The sequence below is a fragment of the Oncorhynchus nerka genome, linkage group LG25 (genome assembly GCF_034236695.1).
Source record: "Oncorhynchus nerka isolate Pitt River linkage group LG25, Oner_Uvic_2.0, whole genome shotgun sequence".
Taxonomy (NCBI): Eukaryota; Metazoa; Chordata; class Actinopteri; order Salmoniformes; family Salmonidae; genus Oncorhynchus; species Oncorhynchus nerka.
The window spans coordinates 36,767,013-36,784,932 of record NC_088420.1 but is presented as its reverse complement, the minus strand read 5'-3'; the positions used below and the strand labels follow the sequence as shown (position 1 = coordinate 36,784,932).

At 42.1% G+C, this 17,920-nt stretch overlaps 1 protein-coding gene across 1 annotated transcript in view; it reads right to left on the bottom strand.

Annotated features, from left to right (window-relative positions):
- The window catches only part of LOC115109461 (semaphorin-3E-like), a 58,296-nt gene extending 40,582 nt beyond the window's left edge, over positions 1–17,714 (bottom strand). The window contains exon 1 of the mRNA XM_065009763.1: positions 16,673–17,714. Within this exon, the coding sequence (XP_064865835.1) occupies positions 16,673–16,775 (103 nt within the window). The 5' untranslated portion in view covers positions 16,776–17,714. The remainder of the gene's footprint in view (positions 1–16,672) is intronic.
- Positions 17,715–17,920: the final 206 nt, after the last annotated feature.

The following is a 17,920-nucleotide window of genomic DNA, read 5'->3' as shown; positions in this document are numbered from 1 at the left end:
TCATAATGCTTTCTTTAAACACATTCAATGGGGAGAGCCTCTGTACAGGTAGCCATTATGCGGCTGTGGTGACAGTTAGGATTGAACCCAGGTCGGAATATATGAATCAGAAGATCCAATCTGCAATGCCTAGAGAACATGCCAATATGGAGAGCTAACTGCTAGTGGAAGGAGGATATGTTGGATTCACATTGACATGACAGGTTTGGCCATGGTTCCTAGTTATAACAAAGACAATTAATGTTATTCACAATTAATAACAACGTGAACATCCTCCAATACTCCAATAGATTAGTCCAATGTCTGCCAGTCTCGGGTATTTATTTAGCTAATAACCAGATTGAAGCTCTATAAAACTGTGTGTTGGAATTCTAGTGAAGCTCCTGTTTCAAGCCAAGCGTGAGGACAGATATAGATGGAGATGGTAGAAGAGAGATAAATCATGTTTTGGCTCCTTGTCTCCCTCCGCCTCTTCATTTGGCTCGCTGCCTCCACCCCACCATGACTCTGACACATGCCAGCAGTAACAACCTCTCATTAGACATACAGCATAACGGAATGCTTGTTTTACCCGGGAAGAGTTCATTACAGGGATACAATATGCAGATAATGCAAGTCCGCATATCATTTCCGACATATAATGTATTCTAAGGCTCTGTTAGTGTTTTTATTTTTTATTTTATGAAGATGTCCGTTCTAGTCATTACAATTATATGGTTAGATCATCCCTCAGGCTGCCATCTTTAGACAATCATTCAGATGTGGCGATGGGAGCACTAGGATTAAAGGTTTTGATTGGCGGAAAGCCAGGCCCAACGAGAGTGTATTAGGCTCTCATAAAGTGAATTTAAGGTCTTTGGAGGAGCTGCATGCAGGGCTTAAGGTCTGTTCTTCTCTGGAAACTGGAGACAGTCTGTGATTGTAACACGATACAAAAGGAGATTTTCTAAGCTGATTATTATGAAAGTCAATTGAGTTCGACGGGAAATATCACCAGTGTTGGAAAATAAGTGATCCTACACGTGTGGTGAAATGTTCAGAGAAGAGTTACAGGAGAGGAGAGAGGATGAGATGAGTGGAATGGAATGGAAAAGAGGAGAGAGATAATGATAGCATGAACCTTTACAGAAACTAAGATGGAATGTCAATGTCAGAGCTCTGAAGGATCCATATGGATGACCTTGGAAGCTCTGATGACATTCCCAAAATAATTCTGACCTGTAAACGCATTCCTGGAGTGCGTCCATTCGAGAGCATATTTCCACAGATCTAAAGGGCAGATTCTATTGATCTCTATAGTATAGCACCTGTGAGCCAGACATAAACTGGGTCCACATCCAGAAAAAACCAACCAGTTAGATTGAATTAGTCCTCTTCTCCACCCTGTTCTCCTGGCTAGCAGATATTATGATAATATTGTGATAGTTCAGCTCCTTAGGGCTACAAACAAAGACTTTAACCACATACCTCTATCTCCCTGATCTGCCTTCAAGGTCTACACACACTAAAGCATTCCCGCTATTTGTGTGTGTGTGTGTGTGTGTGTGTGTGTGTGTGTGTGTGTGTGTGTGTGTGTGTGTGTGTGTGGTGTGTCGGTGTGTGTGTGTGTGTCGGTGTGTGTGTCGGTGGGTATGTCGGCGGGTGTAAATGCAGACAGAGACCATGAGACACATTAAAGCGTAGAAGTTTTTCATTCCATTATGATAGGATAAGCCAGCAGGCTTCTACAGAATGTTCTACCAGCCAGAACACGCTACAGCAGAGAGAGAGAGAAAGGCGGGATGGAAGAAGTTCAAGGTTGACTGTGATAGTAGCCTCAAGCCTGTTCCAGTGCCCACTATCTACTCTCTCCTCTCTCTCCTTTCCTGTGGTTAAGTGAATGTCAGTCACAGAGACACCTCTCCCTTTGGAGAATGTCTTCCTCCATCTGTCTGTCTGTCTGTCTGTCTATCTGTCTGTCTGTCTGTCTGTCTGTCTGTCTGTCTGTCTGTCTGTCTGTCTGTCTGTCTGTCTGTCTGTCTGTCTGTCTGTCTGTCTGTCTGTCTGTCTGTCTGTCTGTCTGTCTGTCTGTCTGTCTGTCTGTCTGTCTGTCTGTCTGTGTCTGAGTGTCAGTCAGAGCAGCTCCTCTCCCCCAGGCTAGTAATGACTTGGGTGAAATATGAATGTTTCCACTGGACACAAACTGGTTGAATCAACTTTGTTTCAACATATTGTGACTTTGGATCTATGTTTGGATTTGTAAAAAGTCCTCAACCAGTAGTGTTTTTATATCATTTCAAACAGAATTGCAAAGATTGAAATTAGGTTAAACTTAAACTGAAATACAATGACTTAACCTGACTAACAGGTTGTTACATCAATCTAATTTCACCGTAATCATCAAAACTATGTATATGTTGAAAACTCTCCACACCATAGTGCAATCCAAGCTCATCACAAATATAAGAACCATGGGACTGAACACCTCCCTCTGCAACTGGATCCTGGACTTCCTGAAGGGCAGCCCCCAGGTGGTGAGGGTAGGCAACAACACATCCGCCATGCTGACCCACAGCACTGTGTATCCTCAGGGGTGTGTGCTTAGTGCCCTCCTGTACTCACAGTTCACCCACGGATGCGTGGTCATGGACACCAAGTTTTCAGATGAAACAACAGTGGTAGGGCTGATCACCAACGACAATGAGACAGCCTATAGGGAGGAGGTCAGAGCCCTGGCAGTGTGGTGCCAGGACAACAACCTATTCCTTAACGTGAGCAAGACAAAGGAGGTGATCATTGGATCTATCATTGTCAAACACACCAAAACAGTTGTAAAGAGGGCACAGCAATGCCTATTCCGACTTAGGAGGCTGGAAATAAGTGAGATCTTCAGATCCTCAAAACGTTATACAGCTGCGCTATCAAGAGCTGACTGCTTGCATCCCCACTTGGTATGGAAACTGCCTGCCATCCAGGACCTCGATACCAGGTGGTGTCAGAGGAAGGGTAAAAAAATTGTCAGACTCCAGCCACACAAGTCATAGACTTTTCTCTCTGCTACCGCACGGCATGAGAGTTTTGTTTATTATATTCTGAGTGTCCTTTATTTTTATTTTTTTGCAAACTTCAAGTGGGCTGAGGAGAGGCTTCCTTCTGGCCACTCTAGCATAAAGGCCTAATTGGTGGAGTGCTGCAAAGACGGTTGTTCTTCTGGAAGGTTCTCCCATCTCCACAGAGGAACTCTGGAGCTCTGTCAGAGTGACCATCAGGTTCTTGGTCACCTTCTTGACCAAGGCTCTTCTCGCCCGATTGCTCAGCTTGGCCAGGCAGATAGCCTGGTTCGAAACTTCTTTAATTTCTTTCATTCTTTCATTTCTTTCTTTCTTTCCTGCCGTGTAGTTCTGGGCTGATCCCTCAGCTTCCTCATGATCATTGATGCCCCACGAGGTGAGATCTTGCATGGAGCCCCAGACCGAGGGTGATTGACCATCATCTTGAACTTCTTCCATTTTCTAATAATTGCGCCAACAGTTGTTGCCTTCTCACCAAGCTGCTTGCCTATTGTCCTGTAGCCCATCCCAGCCTTGTGCAGGTCTACAATTTTATCCCTGATGTCCTTACACAGCTGTCTGGTCTTGACCATTGTGGAGAGGTTGGAGTCTGTTTGATTGAGTGTGTGGACAGGTGTCTTTTATACGGGTAAAGAGTTCAAACAGGTGCAGTTAATACAAGTAATGAGTGGAGAACAGGAGGGCTTCTTAAAACCTGTTGAATCTAGGGGGCACTATTTTTATTTTTGGAAAAATAACGTTCCCAAAGTAAACGGGCTATTTTGTCAGGACAAGATGCTAGAATATGCATATAATTGACACCTTAGGATAGAAAACACTCTAAAGTTTCCAAAACTGTAAAAATATTGTCTGTGAGTATAACAGAACTGATATTGCAGGCGAAAGCCTGAGAAAATCCAATCAGGAAGGGACTCTTATTTAGAAAGCTTTGCGTTCCTATGCGTCCCTATTGAGCAGTGAATGAGATATCAACCAGATTCCTTTTTCTATGGCTTCCCTAATGTGTCTAGTGTCACAATACATAGTTTCAGGCTTTTATTTTGAAAAATGAGCCTGAACGTCAACATTGCATCAGTGGTCAGCTGGAGTCTCTCAGAGTGTCTCTCAAATGCGGCCATTGTTTCTCTCTTTCCTACTAAAGAAGCCACCTGTCCCGGTTGATATATTATCGAATAGATATTTGAAAAACACCTTAAGGATTGATTATAAACAACGTTTGCCATGTTTCTGTCGATATTATGGAGCTAATTTGGAATATTTGTTGTTGTTATGACCGCAATTTCCCATCGAATTCTCAGCCAAACGTGAAGAACTAACGGAGGTATTTCGGCTACAAAAATAATATTTTTGGAAAAAAGGAACATTTGCTATCTAACTGGGAGTCTTGTGAGTGAAAACATCCGAAGCTCATCAAAGGTAAACGATTTAATTTGATTGCTTTTCTGATTTTCGTGAACAGGTTGCCTGCTGCTAGTTAGGCATAATGCTATGCTAGGCTATCAATAAACTTACACAAATGCTTGTCTTGCTTTGGCTGTAAACCATATTTTCAAAATCTGAGATGACAGGGTGATTAACAAAAAGCTAAGCTGTGTTTCAATATATTTCCCTTGTGATTTCATGAATATGAATATTTTCTAGTAATATTTATGTCCGTTGCGTTATTCTAATCAGTGTCAGTTGATGACAGCGCTCCCGGATCCGGGATGGGTAGTTACAAGAGGTGGTTAAAGAAAAACAGGTCTGTGAGAGCCGGAATTCTTACTGGTTGGTAGGTGATCAAATACCTATTGCATGCAATAAAATGCAAATTAATGACTTAAAAATCATACAATGTGATGTTTGTTTTAGTTTCCGTCTCTCAGAGTTGAAGTGTACCTATGATACAAATTACAGACCTTTACATGCTTTGTCAGTAGGAAAACTTGCAAAATCGGTGTCACGAGTGGCGCTCGGCGGTCGTCATCACCGGCCTATTAGCTGCCACTGATTGTCTTTCCTCCCCCTCCTTGTATGTTTATTGGTAGCACCTGTTTAGGTATGATTAGTTTGTCTTTATTAGACAGCCGGCCCGCCTGGTTGTTGTGCGGGATTATTTCAGTGTAACCTTCGGCTCTGTTGTAGAGGTACGTGTTTGTGCCTGGTCGTGACTTTTCCGTTGTACATTTTCATTCCCTGTGTTTGGGGTCGTTACTATTGTGAGTACCCTGTGGTGCGTTGGTGCAATTAAAGACGCACAGCATTGCACTCTCTGTCTCCTGCGTCTGACTCCACACCCACGACACCCGCAGCTTTACAATCGGTGTATCAAGTACTTGTTCTCCCCACTGTATAGCTGTAAAGTGACTATGCATAGATAATAAACAGTGAGCAGCAGCAGTGTAAAAACAAAGGGTACGGGGGGGGATCAATGTAAAAAGTCTGGGTGGCCATTTGATTAATTGTTCAGCAGTCTTATGGCTTGGGGTAGAAGCTTTTAAGGAGCCTTTTTGGTCCTATACTTGGTGCTCTGGTACTGCTTGCCATGAGTCATTGACAATTGTTTGGGCCTTCCTCTGACACCACCTAGTATATAGGTCCTGGATGGCAGGAAAGCTTGGCTCCAGTGACGTACTGGGCCTTATGCACTCCCCTCTGTAGCGCCTTACGGTTAGATGTCGAGCAGTTGCCATACCAGGCTGTGATGCAACCGGTCAGTATGCTCTCAGTGGTGCAGCTGTATAACTTTTTGAGGATCTGGGGACCCATGCTAAATCTTTTCAGTCTCCTCTTGGTGTGTTTGGATCATGATAGTTTGTTGGTGCTGTGGACACCAGGGAACTTGAAACTCTCGACCCGCTCCACTACAGCCCCATCGATGTGAATGGGGGCCTGTTCGGCCCGCCTTTTCCTGTAGTCCACGATCAGCTCCTTTGTCTTGCTCACTTTGAGGGAGAGGTTGTTGTCCTGGCACCACACTGCCAGGTGACCTCCTCCCTACAGGCTGTCTCGTCGTTGTCGGTGATCAGGCCTACCACGTTTGTGTTGTCAGCAAACATAACAATGGTGTTGGAGTTATTTTTGCCGCCCAGTCGTGGGCGAACAGGGAGTACAGGAGGGGACTAAGCAAGCACCCTGAGGTACCCCAGTGTTTAGGATCAGCATGGCAGATGTGTTGTTGCCTACCCTTACCACCTGGGGGCTGCACATCAGGAAGTCCAGGATCCAGTTGTGAGGGAGGTTTTTAGTCCCAGGGTCCTTAGTTTAGTGATGAGCATTGTGGGCACTATGGTGTTGAACACTGAGCTGTAGTCAATGAACAGCATTCTCACATAGGTGTTCCTTTGTCCAGGTGGGAAAGGGTAGTGTGAACTGTGATTGAGATTGCGTCATCTGTGGGGCGGTATACAAATTGGATTGGATCTAGGGTTTCCGTGATGATGGTGTTGATGTGAGCCATAACCAGCCTTTCAAAGCCCTTCATGGCTACCGCCGAGAGTGCTACGGGGCGGTAATCATTTAGGCAGGTTACCTTCACTTTCTTGGGCATAGGGACTATAGTGGTCTGCTTGAAACATGTAGGTATTACAGACAGGGAAAGGTTGAAAATGTCAGTGAAGACACTTGCCAGTTGGACGCATGCTTTGAGTACACATCCTGGTAATTCCTCTGGCCCGAGGAATTGTGAATGTTGACCTGTTTAAAGGACTTGCACACATCGGCTAAGGAGAGCGTGATCACACAGTCGTCTGGAACAGATTGTGCTCTCGTGCGTGCTTCAGTGTTGCTTGCCTCAAAGCGAGCATAAAAGGTTTTCACCTCGTCTGGTAGGCTCGCGTAACTTGGCAACTTGGCAGTGTTTCCCTTTGTAGTCCGTAATAGTTTGCAAGCCCTGCCACATCCAACGAGCATCAGAGCCGGTGTAGTAGGGTCCAATGTTAGTCCTGTATTGAAACTTTGTCTGTTTGAAGGTTTGACTGAGGGCAGCTCTAGCCTTTAGCTCGGTGCCACTGTTGCCGGTAATCCATGGATTCAGGTTGGAATATGTCCGTACAGTCACTGTGGGGACGACGTTGTCAATTAACTTATTTTTAAGCCGGTGACTGAGGTATTTTCTTCAATGCCATTGGCTGAATCGCGTAACATATTCCAGTTTGTGCTAGATAACCAGTCATGTAGCGTAGCATCCACATCATCTGACCACTTCCATATTGAACGAGTCACTGGTAATATCTGCTTTCGTTTTTGCTGTAAGAAGGAATCAAAAGGATGGAATTATGGTAAGATTTGCCAAATGGAGGGCGAGGGTGTAAGGGCTGCGTAACTGGTGGCAGGGAAGTCAGACGGAAGAGAGCAGAACTAGGTAATAGCCTGGAGCAGTTTAATTTCAAAACCAACAGCATAAAGAAATAACCAACATGGGTACAAAACCCGACAAAACCCGACAAGCACTTACAACAAACAATTTCACACAAAGACATGGGGGGGAACAGAGGGTTAAACACACATCAATTAATGAGGGAAATGAAAACCAGGTGTGTAGGAAAACAAGACAAAACTATTGGAAAATGAAAAGTGGATCGACGATGGCTAGAAGACCGGTGACGCCGACTGCCGAACGCCGCCCGAACAAGGAGAGGAACCAACTTCGGTGGAAGTCATGACAGAGAGAGAGCTTTGTATGCGTCTCTGTGTGTGGAGTAAAGGTGGTCTAGAGTTTTGTTTGTACGTGACATGCTGGTAGAAATTAGATGAAATGGATTTAAGTTTGCCTGCTTTTATGTCCTGCGATGCACGGAAAACCCAACCAGCTCTATATTATTCGCGTCATCGCTCAGCCACAACTCGGTAAAAAACAACATAATACATATATTTTCGATCAAAAGAGATTGTAGCAACATTATGCACAAAATAAGTTACAAACAATGTGAAAAAGCAAACATTCAAGGGTTTTTCTTTATATTGACAATTATCTACAGTGTAGAATAATAGTGAAGAAATGACAACTATGAAATAACACATATGGAATCATGTAGTAACCAAAAAAGTGTTAAACAAATCAAATATATTTTATGTTTGAGTTTCTTCAAATAGCCAAACTTTGCCTTGATGACAGCTATGTACACTCTTGGCATTATCTCAGCCAGCTTCATGAGGAAGTCACCTGGAATGCATTTCAATTTACAGGTGTGCCTTGTTAAAAGTTAATTTGTGGAATTTCTTTCCTTTGAGCCAATCAGTTGTGTTGTGACAAGGGGGGGTATACAGAAGATTGCCTATTTGGTAAAAGACCAAGTCGATATTTGGCAAGAACAGCTCAAATAAGCAAAGAGAAATGACAGTCCATGACACAAAGGTCAGTCAATAATGAAAATGTCAAGAACTTTTAAAGTCTCTTCAAGTGCAGTCACAAAAATCATCAAGCGCTATGATAAAACTGGCTCTCATGAGGAACGCCACAGGAATGGAAGACCCAGAGTTACCTCTGCTGCAGAGAATATGTTCAGTAGAGTTACCAGCCTCAGAATTTGCAGCCCAAATAAAAGCTTCACAGAGTTGAAGTAACAGACACATCTCAACATCAACTGTTCAGAGGAGACTGCGTGAATCAGGCCTTCATGATCGAATTGCTGTTAAAGAAATCACTACTAATGGACACCAATAAGAAGAAGAGACTTGCTTGGGCCAAGAAACACAAGCAATGGACATTAGACTGGTGGAAATCTGTCCTTGGTCTGATGAGTCCAAATTTGAGATAGGTGAACGGATGATTTCCGCATGAGTGGTTCCCACTGTGATGCATGGAGGATAATAGTAAGATGAGACATGCTTTGGCCAAGAAACAGGAGTAATGGACATTAGAAAATTGTCCAAATTGGAGATTTTTGGTTCCAACCGCCTTGTCTGTGATTTATTTAGATTTCAAGGTACACTTAACCAGCATGGCTACCACAGCATTCTGCAGCAATACACCATCCCATCTGGTTTGCGCTTTGTGGGACTATCATTTGTTTTTCAACAGGACAATGACCCAACACACCTCCAGGCTGTGTAAGGGCTATTTTACCAAGGAGAAGAGCGATGCAGTGCTCCATCAGATGACCTGGTCTCCACAATCCCCCGACGTCAACCCAATTGAGAAGGTTTGGGATGATTCAGACCGCAGAGTGAAGAAAAACCAGCCAACAAGTACTCAACATATGTGGGGAGTCCTTTAAGACTGTTGGAAAAGCATTCCAGGTTAAACTGGTTGAGGGAATGCCAAAAGTGTACAAAGCTGTCATCAAGGCAAAGGGTGGCTATTTGGAGAATCTCAAATATAAAATATATTTAGATTTGTTTAACACTTTTTTTATTTACTACATAATTCCATGTGTGTTATTTCATAGTTTTGATGTCTTCACAATTAATCTACAATGTAGACAATAGTAAAAATAAATAACCTTTGAATGAGTAGGTGATCTAAAACTTTTGACTGGTAGTGTATATCTCTAAGATATATATCTCACACCTGTGTGTAACAGTTGCAACAGGTGCAAGCAGATAGTGGATTAGAGGCTGGTGAATCGGGAGTCAATGCATATAAACGAGGACTATATATAAGAGTATCAAAAACAGACAAATCAAATCAAATCCCCTCCCAATAAATGTGTCACGTGCACATGGTTAGCAGATGTCAATGCGAGTGTAGAGAAATGCTTGTGCTTCTAGTTCCGACAATGCAGTAATAACCAACGAGTAATCTAACCTAACAATTTCCCAACAGCTACCTTTTACACACAAGTGTAAAGGGATGAAGAATATGTACATAAAGATATATGAATGAGTGATGGTACAGAACGGCATAGGCAAGATGCAGTAGATGGTATGGAGTACAGTATATACAGTATATGAGATGAGTAATGTAGGGTATGTAAACGTTATATTAAGTGGCATTGTATAAAGTGGCTAGTGATAAATGTCACATATAAAAGGAAAGAGACAACCGTCTGGGCCACATTACAATATCAGAAGCAATAGATTATATGTGACATTTAAATTGTCCATTTTAGATACTCTTATATTATAGTCCTCGTTAATATGCATTGACTCCCCATTCGCAAGTCTCTAATCCACTATCTGCTTGTACCTGTTGCGCCTGTTAAGCACAGCAGGTGTGACTTAAGTATGTGTCTTCTTAATTTGTTTGTACAGCACGGATGAAGGTATGAGACCAAAACATACATAAATGCGCCATTCCTTTTTTGTATTATTTCAAGCATGGATTCAATTAATTATATTGTTTTTGCATCTTGGCCTCCTTGCGTTATACATTGTCATGGTTTTTAGTGTCAGTACTTTCTATTATATTGTCTGTATTTCCCCAGGTTCTAATCTCAGAGGATGTGGGCCATAATGCTGTGTTGATGGAAAATTAGAAGGAAGTAGATGTTATTGCAGAGTACTGGATCAAAGACCAAACTGTGTGGTGGCCCCAAAATAAATATGACAAAGTAATAAATGATTGGTCCACACATTCTCTTAAATGGAAGTCATTCCAGCTTCTGAGGATAAAACTGACATTGGGTAAATGGAAGATGCATTATACTTAAAAATGCAACAAGTGAAAACTGCTGGTTGTTAAAAATGACTGTGCAAGAGTGAGTTTGAAACCTCACCCCACCATTCAGAATCAAAACAGCAATGTGAAGATGTCAATCCCCAAAGCCAGTGAAGTGGAGATCTCCAAGAGAAACAGAAAGATAAGTACATTACAATTATTTGTAATGGTTATGTTTTAACACAATTTGACAGTTTGTGTAAATTCAATTTGCTTGGCATGGTTTTCATTCTGTATCTGTTTTTATTCTGTATCTTTTTATTCTGTTGTGTTTAGAATCCCACCACCCGCAACTACTTCCTCCAAGTTACAGTACGTAAGTATAGTAGCCTGCAATGCTGATTACTAATCAGCCCCTTGTCCCTAAACCCTAACCACTGAACAACCGTCTTGCCTTTTTATTGACTGGGAGGACATTTTACAGCATTACTTTAACTGATCCTTTCAAATCTACAAGCGTGTGTGAAGGTAGCCTCAACCCAGACAGAATCACTCCATTTTTCACCATTGTTAGTGTAGTGAAACAAAGGTGAAACTGAGCTGGCATCCATCTGGATCACCAGGCTAGGGGGTAGGGGCTTGGGAGGTTAACACCCAAGCCCCTATTCTGTTGTAGAATTTTGCTTTAATGTTTGGTAATGGGTTTAGGTTTACTTTTTAAGTCTTCCACTTTAAAAAAAAACCATGACAAATGTTTGTAGAAAAAGTCCGGATGGTATTTTACACTTGCATGTTTATTTTCAGGGAAAGGCCTACCCAAGCCCCCATCAAAATGTGCCCTGAAGAACCAGAACCTGTGCCACTGCTACCAAGAAGCAAAAGGCTAAAATACAGCACAAGCCACCAAGTAATGACGGTGAGGACCAATCTTCACAATTTAAGCCAACTCCTTACACTTGATCATTTTGTCTCAGAAAGCTATTCTAATTTTAAAAACAATTGGCATGATGTTGTCCAATCTTTTCTTACAGCAAATTATCTTTGTCTCTCACATGGCTTAACCCTGGAGCATTAGGGCATGGTCTCTTTCTGACTTAATTGTGGAATCACCCTCACCAAATCGCTGCAAAGGATCAGACCATTTTCCTGTGACAGACGCAAGTGTGAAACTCTCCATTTTAAACGTTGGTTAATAAAAGTTTGGTAAAATTAGATTGTGTTTAGTTTGCCTTACAAATGAATGTAGAAATATGCTGGACGTTATGTTACACTTGCATGTGTTATTTTTGTAGGCCAACCCAAGCCCCAACTAAAATCTGCTCCGACACACCAGAAAGCCAGTACCACTAAGAAGCAAAAGGCTAAAGCCCCTGCAAGCCACCAAGTATTGGTGGTGAGGGGAAATGGCAAACTAAAACACCACACAAGCCACCAAGTGTGGGGATAGAGAAATGGCAAACTAAAATGCAGCACAAGCCACCAAGTGATTATAGTGAGAGGATCCTTCACAACTTAAGGCAACTCCTATTTCTCATTCTTGACTGATGTATTTGGGGAAGGCATTCTAATTTTACCAAGAATTGCCATGATGTCCAATATTTTATTGCAGAAAGTGTTGAGCTTTCATGCTCCAGGGATGGTCATGTGCGAGACTCTGCTTCTGCCTCTTCAGATGAGAGATCCCCCTCACCAAAGCATTGCAAAGGATCAGACCCTTTTCCTACGCCAGAAGCAAGTATGACACATTTCTTTTTAAACCATTTTTAATGATATTAAAATTAAGCTGTTTATACTTGGAAGTGAACAAATGTAAAACTACCTTGTTTCAGACTTTCAAGAGGCATATATCTCCTTTGTGAGATCCGTGACCTCTTATTAGAGACAGTCGCCCTAGTCCGGTTGAGGAATTACATTTGAACCTGAACGAAACGGAGGAAGATTTACTAAAGATTGAAGAGAAGCTAATGGAGAACCATTTTTGAAAATACATGGTGAGAAATTAAATGTTTCAATGGTATGAATTGAATGACATATTGCCATAAAGTACTGGATGTTAAAATGTTAAAAAGAGAGTAATGCACTAGTAAACTGTTACATATTTGTTACAATTTTAAATTAGGTCATGGTGTGTTGCTTGTGAAGAACCTATATTGTGTTCTAGACTGAAACCAGACAAATGGCCTCATGTCAATGATGAATATGAAAGCAAACTAAGGGAAGGGGCCTTTGAGGACTCCAACCTTTGCAGCGTCATTGTAGGTACAGGGGAATCAAAATCATGACATTTTACCACATTTCAATATCTTCTCTAGATAATATTTGTTTCCCCCCTTTACAGCAGATGTGAGTCTTGGCGAATCAAAGACTACAGAGGCAGGAATACTACAGCCGATGTTAACCTGCCTGAAATATACACCCGACCGCAAGGGGGGCAGTGGGAGGGCCAATGGGTAAGGGGATGAAAATAAAAAGCATGAAAGCCTGTTCCGAAGCCTCTGACAGAAATCCATTTTGGGGCTTTTTTATTTATGTTTTTTCATGGTAAATCTATTTTGTGATGCAATACATGTTTTATTTCAACCATTCTTGACTTCGACACAGTTTTTACATGGACAAAGGTTTACCCAATGTTGTTCCAAGTTACTGCTCTAATTGTGATACACAGAATGACAATAGCCAACAGTAGTATAAACCCTAAATCTGGAAGATACATTTTGCAGCATGAGTAGAAATGTATCGGGGTGCTTTTCAAGAGCATTCTGGTTGATACAGTTTGTTTTTCCTATTCTTGACTCAGGCTATTATCCTTATTTAATGTAAAGAAGCCTACATCACAATGGCAACTACTTCTAAACATCTACTTAACACACTTCATGGATTGGTGTTAATATCCGTTGAATTCATGGTGCGTTTTGGGAAAATCCGATCATAATGTGTTCTTAACCTCACACCAATATTTAAATGTAGTTGATTAATCCTCAAGTATAATAATCAACTATAGTACCAAAATAAAATAACTGTAGGCTGTCTTTTTGAGTGGGTGAATAAAGGTTGAAATCTCAATGATCAACATCTCAACCAAATATTACCCACGTTACCCATTGTATCAACGTTCAAATGACATGGTGTGCCCAGTGGGTTATTACTGTTATTGCTGTGGCGTTTATGATTGAACACATCAGCAAAGCCCAACACACAGCAAGGGTCTCTGTCAATATACTTGCCTATCATGCTCCACTAACCAAACAACTCTACTCTCTCCCTCCCTGTTGTTCTCCTTTCTGTTTCTCTCAATTTCTTCACTCGCTCTTCTCTCTTTCCTTCCCTGCCTCCCGGCCTCATCTCTCTCTTCTTAAATTATTCATGAACTTTCTACCTCTCATTTCCTCCTCTCTCCATTCCCTTTCCTTCTCCTGCCTCCATCTATATATTAAGGTAATTCGATGTGAGAATTTATCTAAACCAGCGTGGTGATGAGGGAAAATATTGCTGTTAAAGACAAGCCATAGCCAGGCACAGTGAGTCCTCATAGCAGGGTGCCATGTGGATATACCACACTGTTCATTCCTGTTCCATGCCTCTGCCCCTTACACATATACAATTTATTGACCATAAAAATTCCACACGTACTCTCAACCATGGCCGACACCTTTTTTATGTAGAATTATCTGTGTTACTGTTGCTATAGAATTTAAAGTAACTGTGGAGAGAGAAGAGATGTGTTTACTACAAAGTCAGAGCCTCATAATCCCTAAAATATACTATTTAAATAAACAGACGAGAAAACACACACACACAATGGACACACACATGCAAACACACGCACCAGTGCATACACACCACTATACCCTCAGGAGTATTCCCATCTCTCAACCCACCGGTGTAACAGTAGAGAAAGCCACATTGTGGAATGCCAACCACTGTGGTCTGAGGAAATAAACAATTCTCTATTCAACAACAAGAAGAACAAAAAAAACACTCTAACATGCACCCAAGACAGTCAGGGAGAAAACACACACTTCACTAAACAATCTTCACTATGCCATATCTGAGGTTAAAAACTCTGACATTGAGTCATCTTTATACTCATTGACAGTTTCTCACAGCAGAGACTGTGTAGGTCTTAGATAACAGTAGATAACGATACTCTACACAGTATCAGTCAAAAGTTTGGACACACTTACTCATTCAAGGGTTTTTCTTTATTTGGACTATTTTCTACATTGTAGAATAATAGTGAAGACATCAAAACTATGAAATAACACATCATGAATCATGGAGTAACTAAAAAAGTGTTAAACAAATAAAAATACATTTCATATTTGGGATTATTTAAAGTAGACACCCTTTGCCTTGATGACAGCATTGCACACTGTTGGCATTCTCTCAACCAGCTTCATGAGGTAGTCACCTGGAATGCATTTAAAATAACAGGTGTGCCTTGTTAAAGGTTCATTTGTGGAATTTCTTTCCTTCTTAATGATTTAGCCAATCAGTTCTGTTGTGACAAGGTAGGGGTGGTATACAGAAGATAGCCCTATTTGGTAAAAGACCACGTCCATATTATGGCAAGAACAGCTCAAATAAGCAAAGAGAAACGACAGTCCATCATTACTTTAAGACATGAAGGTCAGTTAATGCGGAACATTTCAAGATTTTTTAAAGTTACTTCAAGTGCAGTCGCGAAAACCATCAAGCGCTATGATAACACAGAGTTACCTCTGCTGCAGAGGATACGTTTATTAGAGTTACCAGCCTCAGAAATTGCAGCCCCAAAAAATACTTCACAACAGACACATCTCAACATCAACTGTTCAGAGTAGACTGTGTGAACCAGGCCTTCATGGTTGAATTGCTGCAAAGAAACCACTACTAAAGGACACCAATAATAAGAAAAGACTTGCTTGGGCCAAGAAATACGAGCAATGAACATTAGACTGGTGGAAATTTCTCCTTTGGTCTGATGAGTCCAAATTTGAGATTTTTGGTTCTAACCGCTGTATCTTTGTGAGATACGGAGTAGGTGAAAGGATGATCTCTGCATGTGTGGTTCCCACTGTGATCTCTGCATGTGTGGTTCCCACTGTGAAGCACTGAGGAGGAGGTGTGATGGTGTGGCGGTGCTTTGCTGGTGACACTGTCAGTGATTTATTTCGAATTCAAGGCACACTTAACCATCATGGCTACCGTAGCATTCTGCAGTGATATGCCATCCCAACATGTTTGCACATTGTGGGACTATCATTTGTTTTTCAACAGGACAATGACCCAACACACCTCCAGGTTGTGTAAAGGCTATTTGACCAAGAAGGAGAGTGATGGAGTGCTGCATCAGATGATCTGGCCTCCACAATCACCCGACCTCAACCCAATTGAGAAGGTTTGGGATGAGGTGGGCTGCAAAGTGAAATAAAAGCAGCCAACAAGTGCTCAGCATATGTGGGAACTCCTTCAAGACTGTTAGAAAAGCATTCCAGGTGAAACTGGTTGAGAGAAAGCCAAGAGTGTGCAAAGCTGTCATCAAGGCAAAGGGTGGCTACTTTGAAGAATCTCAAATATAAAATATAGTTTGATTTGTTTAACAGTTTTTTGGTTACTACATGATTCCATATGTGTTATTTCATAGTTTTGATGTCTTCACTATTATTCTATAATGTAGTAAATAGTCAAAATAAAGAAAAGCCCTTGAATGAGTAGGTGTGTCAAAACGTTTTTTACTGTTACTGTATAGGGGCACACATGAGCAATTGAGGAGAGCGTGACCTTATTTCTGCAGGTTGCATCATGTTTTCCAACTCTCTATAATTTGTTCCAATCAATATGCACTATTGATCAGCTCGTCCCCACGGCAAATGGATGTCATGGAGCAATTGGAAAATGACTCTGTCGGAAAGTTCAGGGGTTGTGTAGAGGTGTCTACATGTCATATTTTCACTGACACACCTGTCTGATTCTCAATGTACTATAATGTAGCTGGAACAAGAATGTTTGTTTCCATAAAGCATGCTTTGACTAGTTAGGGCTTTAGTGTATAATGCATGGATATGTCATTAATGCTGATGCTTAGCCAATGTCTACACTCACTCCAGTGCCTGATGCCTACCTTTATGGGAGAGTCGTATCCTGGGGTAGACACTCTGGGCTGAGTGTGCTGAGCTCCACAGGAAAACACACATCATCAGAAACACACTCCTCACACACTCCATCCTGATACACAGACACACAATCAGTCACACACACACAAACACACACACACGGTCACTAAGCAGGGAGTAAGCCAATCCAGAGTGAATCAACACTTAAGTCCAAGGGAAGAGTAGGAAATATCCAACCGGGGGAGTCCAGGTTCTATGACCAGGGTCTGTTATATTGAATCAGATATGCAGTATCATCCTCCAACTATCCTCTGTATGAAAAGGCAGTAATCCAGTCTCTGACCACAGGTAACTCACAATCCACTGTGTCCTTCAACTGCACTCCTAAAGCCTGTACTGTTCTGTAGGGACTACTGCAGTCTTGTGTCACTCTTTATGAGGGAAGATCCTATACGACTACTAGTTTCTGAATGAGAGGGTGTGAGGAATGCAGCTCTTAAAAGCAACTGTTTCAGGCGAGGGAGAGAGCACTCCAGCTGTTACAGTCACGGCTGCATGACCACTGCTGTTCTCCATCTGTCTGTCCGACTCTGTTTGTCTGTACAGTACCTCTTGTCCTTCTTGTGATAGGAATGTTGTATCTTCTTTCTGTCTGAGCAAATGAAGGAAAACATATACTGCTGCTAATCCTTCCAAAGTCTTGCCGTAAATTTTGTCCTTCTGTCCAAGGCAGCGCTGCGGTATCCTCAGCTTGTTTTCTTTCAGGATCCAACGGAGGCAGTGTCTTTCTGGCTGCTTGCCCAGGAGACGCAGTAGAGGCAGAGAGGAAAGGGAGACTCGTGCCGGACGTGTGGTCTCTGCTCTGTTCTATGTTCTCTCTCTCTTTCTCGTGATCTCTCTTTCGTTCTCTCTCTCTCTCCTCACTGAACAGGCAGGGGTTATCCAAACAACTGTTCTTACTAGTGTGAACTGTTTCCACTGCTCAGAACAGAGGATACATACCAGAATGTGTGTGTGTCAATCATTCCTTCTCCTGCTCATGGCTGACTTTTGACCCCGGCTAATGAGAAGAAATATCTCTCTAGCATTAGCTACCCCCCCCCCCCCTCTCTCTCTCTGACAGCTGAAGTGCAGTCTGCTGTGTGTCTCTAAGGGTCAGCCTCTCCCCACACACTCCAAGGAATACTGCCGTTCTCCACTCCACAGAGCACCACACAGCGCTGCCATCCACCTCTCTCTTCCTCTCCTCCCTCTCT